Genomic DNA, 7,382 nt, shown 5'->3' on the forward strand with positions numbered 1-7,382 from the left:
ATTTGAAGATGTACTGTTAATTTTCAAAAGTAATATTTTATTCTAAAATATCATTTCTAACTATTTTAATATTTTTTACGTTTATTCTAAAATGTGTTGTTAAATAATTAAGTTGATGAAAAAAATTAATTGAAAAATAATAATTTAAGAAAAAATAAAATTATTAATTATAGATTAAGAAAAAAAATTAAAATAATATTATTAAAAAATTAATATTATTTTATTATTTTCAGTAATTTAATATCAGATTATACTAATTTAATATCAGATTATACTTAAATGATTTTAAATTTATAAAAAATATGTACTTTTAACTCAATTTTACGGACGGCTTTGGTAAAGCGAAGGCTGATGCTCTAGCTGGATACAGTCTGTTAGAGTCTGATAATACAGTCAGTACTTCTGTCTTGGTGAGTCTAGAACGGCGATTCAACGTAAGCTCTGTCTCCTTCCAAAATTGTTTAACGTTATTTCTTGGAGTTATTGCGATTACCATATAAATCCTTCGATTTTTTCTCTTTCTGGGTTTTCCTTATCTATTAGAACTTAGAAATGGCCGACAGGAATTTTTCATGATAGAGTCAAATCAGTGCCATGAAAACGAAATTAAGTTGCAGATAACCGGAAGGCATCACATTTATCTTTTGGGTTTCCTCAAGCTTCGTTTGTTTCCTGAGAAAATATTTGCTATGGAATTTTATGAGACAACCGTGTTCTTGGGGATCTGTGTTTGTGTTTGTTTTGGAAAGCAGTTCCTGGAAAAAATTCAGGGGAAAAGAATCGTGCTTGTTGATAGCTCATTATTTCTTCATCTAGCTCTGGAGATTGGACGATCACTCTCTTTCAATTTCCATATTGGTGAAAGACAACTTGCTTTCCTCCCAAAGTTTTATTTCCACCTCAGAGAATCCTTGTTGGAACTCTCAACAGAAAGGGGTCCGAATAACTCATGGAAATGGTTACTGGGAAGCTGTTCTTCTCGTGGAAAGGGATTTGTTTCCTTTTTTATGATAAAAAACCCGTATATCATATCCCCCAGGAACTGCATGCTGTAGAAGCATGTAGAGCCTGAGCACTCGATGATATTTTATTGGATTTTCGCTTGAAGCTTTGCAGAAATTTTCATTCATTTAACACGAAGTATATTATTTTTGTAACTATGTTTTTCTCGATATGAATGTAGTGTCTGAAACTTATAGTTTGAGCTGATCATGGGATTTACGAAGCATTTTCAAAAGGCTGGAACTTTAGTGGGCCTTCTTTCCTTCTTAATATGATTTGATTCCCTTGATATTTCACTTTTAGAATTAACATTTCCTAATTGTACGTCTTTGCTATCATTTCTAATGCTTTAACTTTCCACTCGTTGCTAGATTACTGTTACTGCTGACAGGTGAACTTATTATTGTACACAAAATCGAAATATATTGCTAGGATACTTTTTTAATACTAATGAGTCATTCTTGAGCTTCATATCTAACCTTAATTTATGGTCGCACTTTCTTTGACTGCTGAGATGTTACTTGGATAAATTTGCAATTCTTGGAATTTCACAGGGCAGGTTTGAACTGGTTATATAAGATTCCATAGCTTGTACTCGCTTACTTTTTCTATATCATAAATTTAATTTTTACAATCTCTCAAAGTGGAGAATCTGGAGACCTATTTTAGAATCTTGTCATCAATAAGCTGTATTGTAATGGATGATTGATAAAGAACTTGGTCGAGTGATATTCTAAGAGGTTCGAAGAGATAAAGAAACCGACTCTATATAAATAACTATAAGATTTCAAGTTTTTATTACTTCTACATTCTTGGCGTCTCCAATTATAAAGTCCTAGAATTAATGTGCTTAATAATTGGCAGATGGGGGAGCTTGCAGCTGAGAAACATGTGCAATACATTTTATCTGTTGAAAAGGTATGTTTCATATATCTTTCTTTATTTTTTTTTGGAAGTCAGTTGAATTCATCTTGAGTTGCTGGCATGACCCTGTTTTCATTTAAATAAAAATGGGTTTGTATACTCAGAGAAAGGACGATTTGATATCTGTTGCAATGGAACATCTGAGAATGAATGGGGCATACTGGGGATTGACCACTCTGGATCTTCTAGGAAAGCTGGAAACTGTAGATGTGGATGAGGTTGTTTCGTGGGTCATGGAGTGCCAGCATGAGTCAGGTTTATGTGGATGATTAATTTTCTTCAATCCAATGCATTATCAAGATGCATTCTGCTACTTAATAGTGTGACTGAGAATTTGTTGTCCAATGTTTCCCCCTACTTATGCTACTTATAGCACTTAGAGTATATTTGATTTTTGAGACGGTTATAACCAGTGAATAAGTCCAGCTAATTAACAGTTAGCATTACAAGCTTTAAAAAGTCAATAAAAAAATGGAAAATAATGATTATAGTAATGGAGCATATGATGATACACTTAGTTATGCAGGTGGGTTTGGTGGTAACATTGGGCATGACCCCCACATACTGTATACTCTAAGTGCCGTGCAGATTTTGGCCCTTTTTGACAAGCTAAATGTTCATGACGTTGAGAAGGTGACTAATTGTATCCTTTGGCACTCTGTTTGATAAACTTTGGAACTGCTCAAATGTACGAGCAATCTTCTTTACCATCTCATGCTTTCTTAGTGCTTTGTGTTTCTGAAATTCGGTTTAGCTGCAACTAGTATAACTATCACAGTTCTTTGTGAACTCTGATATTCAAGCCAGTTAACTGATGGTTTTAACTTGTGTACATGTTGGGTGGAATCACTACCTTTACTGCTTAGATAGTTGACTGGCATAGATGGGCTCCTTCATAAGGATTTTGACATCAAGAAGTCTGATAATTTTAAACAATAATACAAAATGGTGTATATCAGCTGTATCTTGTGGATCTTAACATTCAAGTCAGATATTGCTCAGCTGCAAAATCAAGATGGATCTTTTTCAGGGGACATATGGGGTGAAGTTGATACGCGGTATTCTTTCCCCCTTCTGCTTTGTTATTTGGTATTTCATTATTTTGGAAGTTAGCTTCTTTGCAGTTAGAATATGTTTTTTACCATGAAAGTTCTTTTTCCTATAGGTTCTCTTATATTGCTCTGTGCTGTCTCTCAATATTACATCGTTTGGATAAAATCAATGTGAAGAAAGCTGTGAGCTACATCGTAAGTTGTAAAAATTTGGATGGCGGATTTGGTAGCACACCTGGTGGGGAGTCTCATGCAGGGCAAAGTATGTTAGACATTTAAGCCATGGTCATTATGTGAAGTTTTGCATATTGGCTTGTTGTACTTGATAAATCTAGTGTGTTTTCCTTCAACTATCTTCTTTATTTCTTTGTTTTTCTTACCAGGGTGGAAATCTTTTTTTTTTTTTTTTTAGGTAATAATATAATTTATTCCAAGTAAATAGGCAGCCGAAGTACACAGGATGTATACAAGTGAATACACCTAGATACAAGCTATAGCAAAATAGAACTAAGGCAGAACATTACAAATATTCCCATCCCTTACAAGGTTCTTCACCCAAAAACTTATAGTGCTAAAGAAAAAATCCCTGAATTCCCCCATAGTTCGTTCACAATCTTCAAAACACCTCCCAGGGTGGAAATCTATTCAGCTTTTGCATCTCTTAAAAAAGTGCTTTTGACTTTTGCTCAGAAGATTCTCTCAGTTTTTAGATTCCATCATTGTCAACCAACTGCAGATTTTGTGCCATGGTTACCCAAGCATACATTATAGATGGAATCTATTTCTTCTTCTCTCTCTCTCCCTTTAGGCTCTCATTCTACAGTAATCTACAATAACTAATGTATTTCTCCTAATATATTTGAAGTGGAGGTTCCTTAGATTGAGATTCTACTTATAAATTTGAAGTATTGTAGAATTGTCTGTGAATATTATGTATGTTTCATTCGCATTATTTACTCGCAAGTCCATTGCTTGCGATTCGTTTGTACAGAGTTTCTTGCTGTGTATGAGCTGTGAATGAACTTAGTAGTAGGTTGCTCAAGCTCACTCGTTAATCTCGTGAGCAATGTTGAGCAAGCTCCTTGAGCTGGTACTTATTAGCAACTAGTTTACATGTTTAAGAGTTACTGATAAAAAAGAAAAAAAAAAGTTTACATTTTTTAAGAGTTAAAATCAAGGTCAGTTCTTTAGGTCAGAAGTCAATGTGGAAGTTGTTCTAGTGCTCAGTATGAAACTGGTAATGTGTGAAGTTTGAGTGGCTTGGGGTATGTTTGGATAGGAAAAATTTTCAATTTATGAGAAAATCTTTTGAGAGAGTTTTTTATTTGGTGCTCGTGGAAGTGTCGGGGCTGAGGGGTGATACCTGCACCCTTCGGCTGGGATTTGGGTCTCTGCCCCCACTTCCCATAGCAGGGGAAAAACCTTACTTCCCCCTAGCTTCGGGCAGGAAGTGTTTAACAGTCTCATCTGCAAGTTACGGAAAATAAAAGGAAATCAAAATCAAAATCAAAATCCAAATTGAAATCCACAATTACCCTAGAATCCTGACTACCCAATCAAGATTGGATGTACATAGATGCACCAACGTAATAAACCACAACACACACACACACACACACACACACACACACACACATTTATTGCAAGAAGAAGAGGTTCATTTCGCTTTCACTCCCATAGTTTCCCAATAAACTGTTTGGCTTCCATTGCTATAGTTGATTTGGATATGAAGCTCACAGGTGCCAGTCTTCCAGATTGTGAAATTTATGTAGAGAAGTAGAATTAGAAGAGAGGAAGGATCAGAGATTTTTGCAACTTTTGTTATTTCATATAAATGGGATTTATATTATTATTATTATTTGCCTAGTTCTATTAATAGTATTTTCACTTACAAAAAAATATGATTATATTATTATATATATTGTGGGCAGAGACAGGCATATACTGGGTGGATTTTTATTCAGCCTGGACCCCACCAGCCCCTTAATGTTTTGTAATGAGTGGATTTTCCCATCGTTTCCCTGTGAGCCAGTTAGATTCAATGGTAGCTATTAGTGTTCTCCCACAGAAATCTGTGTAAATGTGAACATTGAACAAATTTGCCTTTGTATCTTCTGCACGTGAAATTTAGACTTGAAATGAGGCCTTCTTATTGTCTGCATGTCAAATCCTGTGAACAATAATGCATTTGTGTTTTCTAAATGTCAAATCTAGTCTTGGAATCTGGTGAAATTTTTTTTACCCACTGTGACTGCAGTTTTCTGTTGTGTGGGTGCACTTGCTATAACGGGATCATTGCATCATATTGACAAGGATCTTCTTGGATGGTGGTTATGCGAGCGGCAGGTTAAATCTGGAGGTCTTAATGGCCGTCCTGAGAAACTTCCTGATGTAAGTGTGTACTTATTTACCCAGTTTGCCACACATGAACATTTATTAGACTTTCTCACTAATTTGTTGCATCCCTTAGGTCTGCTACTCGTGGTGGGTTCTTTCTAGCTTAATTATGATAGACAGGGTTCACTGGATCAATAAGGAAAAGCTTGTTAAGTTCATCTTAGATTGCCAGGTCTCAATGTTCTCCTCTGTAAATTCAAGCCGGTTTGGATTGAGAGATAAGTTGAGATCATGTCATCTCACTACTATTCACGACTATTCACAAATTTCAACTCACAAATCTCACTACTATTCACAAACCATCTCAACTCATCTCTGAATCCAAACGGGTTTTCTTTTGCAAGTTCTGGGATGTCTGTTTTATTTAAAAAATCTTTTAGTTTGATTTAAGTTTCTCTGAGATGTTGTAGTCTGTTAACAATCCAGGATACAGAAAATGGGGGCATTTCTGATAGACCAGATGATGCTGTGGATGTCTACCATACATACTTTGGGGTGGCTGGTAACTAAAGCTGCATTACTACCTTTTGAACTTCGTCAATTTTACTTTTTTAAGTCATGCATATGGAACATGTTAAATCTTTAAATTGTTGTGAATTCTCGTGCTGAACTTTGAGTTGAATCACATTTTCATGTTCCTGATTCATGAAGGGCTAAATATAACCTTTTTAAAAATGTGGGCTCTTGAAGTTTGAAGACGGAATTTGATACAGCATATGATTTTATCGTGCGTTTTTAGTTTCTTATTATTTAATCGTTTGGGAGTGCTTGGTTAGGTGTGTGAGGGAAAGAGACTTCAAAGGTGTTTCACCCATTTATTTGGTGGGGTCGCTCTCTTCTCTCCTCTCATTGCAACTTTTTAATTGGTGGCTTCAAAATCCAGTGCACCCTAGAAGTAATTCAATGTGTAGTTTGCATCCAGCTTTCCTTAGACACGATTTTGCATTCTTATTATATCTTTTTAGGTTCAGTTTTTTTTTTTTTGGTTAAATCAGAGGTTGCTGCTCTTCTACAGTAAAGGTTTAGAATGAAAGATATTAATTCATCAGATTGAAAGTAGGCCATCTTTGTTGTTGCAGGACTTTCCCTTCTTGAATATCCAGGATTGAAAGCTATAGATCCAGCTTATGCTTTGCCTGTTGATGTTGTGAATAGAATCTTCTTTGCCAGATGACTGATTCTTCTAACTTTTCCTTTATTCATCGGTTGAAGCAATTTGTACCCTTTTGTTTCTCTGATACAGAAAAAGAACATATACGTAAAATTCTTTTGACAACAAGAAAGAAGGCATCCAATTTAAGGTGGCGTTTCTCTTTGCTTGTGTAACTCTCTAGATTTTCACTTTGCAATTTTCGCCAAACTCTCCTTTAAGTGCTTCACATGTTTTTCATTTTGATCGTTGTTGAACTAATAGAGGAAGTCCCATGATACATAATTTTAGTTTTTTATTTTTAAATGGTTCAATGGAAGCCACAATGTTTGCTATATGATCTGCCCTGCATATTTTGATTAATATAAACAATTCGACTTTGCTTCATTAATCTTTTGTCCTGACCAAAGTGAATACTTCCTTATACACTCCGTCAAACCCGTGGCTGCCGATACCTCAGCTCTGCAGAATGGTCTCGGATCATCGTCGTATATAAGATGAGAAAGATCAGATCATCGGCAAATCTAAGTTGAAATAGAGCTGGAGTAGTTCTTGGCACTTGAATACCTTAAATTACTCCCCCTCAGGCTTCCGTGATAATGCTTCAGCACACGATAAAAAGAAAAGGGGACAAAGGTTACACTTGTCGCAGCCGAAAAATCTAAATGGGCCTCCATTGAGGAGGGAAAATGGGGAATGCAAGACAGTATACATGAGAGATACATTAGTTCACCAATTGGTGTAAAACCAAAGCATTTTGGAACATTTAGCACGGAACTCAGCTTGTCATATGCCTTCTTTATATCATCTTCATTGCCATTAGACCCATTTTTCTCTCATTATTTGTAGCAGTTTGT

The 7,382-nt window shown here is 35.5% G+C and overlaps 1 protein-coding gene across 8 annotated transcripts; it reads left to right on the top strand.

Annotated features, from left to right (window-relative positions):
- The first annotated feature begins 320 nt into the window (after window positions 1-320).
- On the top strand, window positions 321-6,689 carry LOC121250150 (geranylgeranyl transferase type-2 subunit beta 1-like). 8 transcript variants are annotated; one of them, XM_041149107.1, is made up of 11 exons: window positions 321-434; window positions 1,867-1,920; window positions 2,031-2,181; window positions 2,453-2,569; window positions 2,918-2,984; window positions 3,092-3,240; window positions 5,236-5,369; window positions 5,449-5,547; window positions 5,802-5,877; window positions 6,152-6,197; window positions 6,455-6,689. In XM_041149107.1, exons 2-10 carry the CDS (start codon window positions 1,867-1,869, stop codon window positions 6,157-6,159), a joined length of 855 nt encoding a protein of 284 aa, XP_041005041.1. In that variant the 5' UTR covers window positions 321-434; the 3' UTR covers window positions 6,160-6,197; window positions 6,455-6,689. The 8 variants fall into 8 exon arrangements, with proteins under 8 accessions (XP_041005041.1, XP_041005040.1, XP_041005037.1 ...); XM_041149106.1 differs by having other exon boundaries at window positions 6,152-6,689; XM_041149103.1 differs by lacking the exon at window positions 6,152-6,197.
- The last annotated feature ends 693 nt before the right edge of the window (window positions 6,690-7,382 follow it).

Source organism: Juglans microcarpa x Juglans regia, chromosome 2D (genome assembly GCF_004785595.1).
Source record: "Juglans microcarpa x Juglans regia isolate MS1-56 chromosome 2D, Jm3101_v1.0, whole genome shotgun sequence".
Taxonomy (NCBI): domain Eukaryota; kingdom Viridiplantae; phylum Streptophyta; class Magnoliopsida; order Fagales; family Juglandaceae; genus Juglans; species Juglans microcarpa x Juglans regia.

Excerpts from the sequence above, each read along its gene's own strand:
- LOC121250150 (XM_041149103.1), top strand. The coding sequence starts at position 1,867 with ATGGGGGAGCTTGCAGCTGAGAAACATGTGCAATACATTTTATCTGTT. Across the intron at positions 2,570-2,917 it reads CGTTGAGAAGGTGACTAATT|ATATTGCTCAGCTGCAAAAT; the intron begins GTATCCTTTGGC and ends CATTCAAGTCAG. Across the intron at positions 2,985-3,091 it reads TGGGGTGAAGTTGATACGCG|GTTCTCTTATATTGCTCTGT; the intron begins GTATTCTTTCCC and ends TTTTTCCTATAG.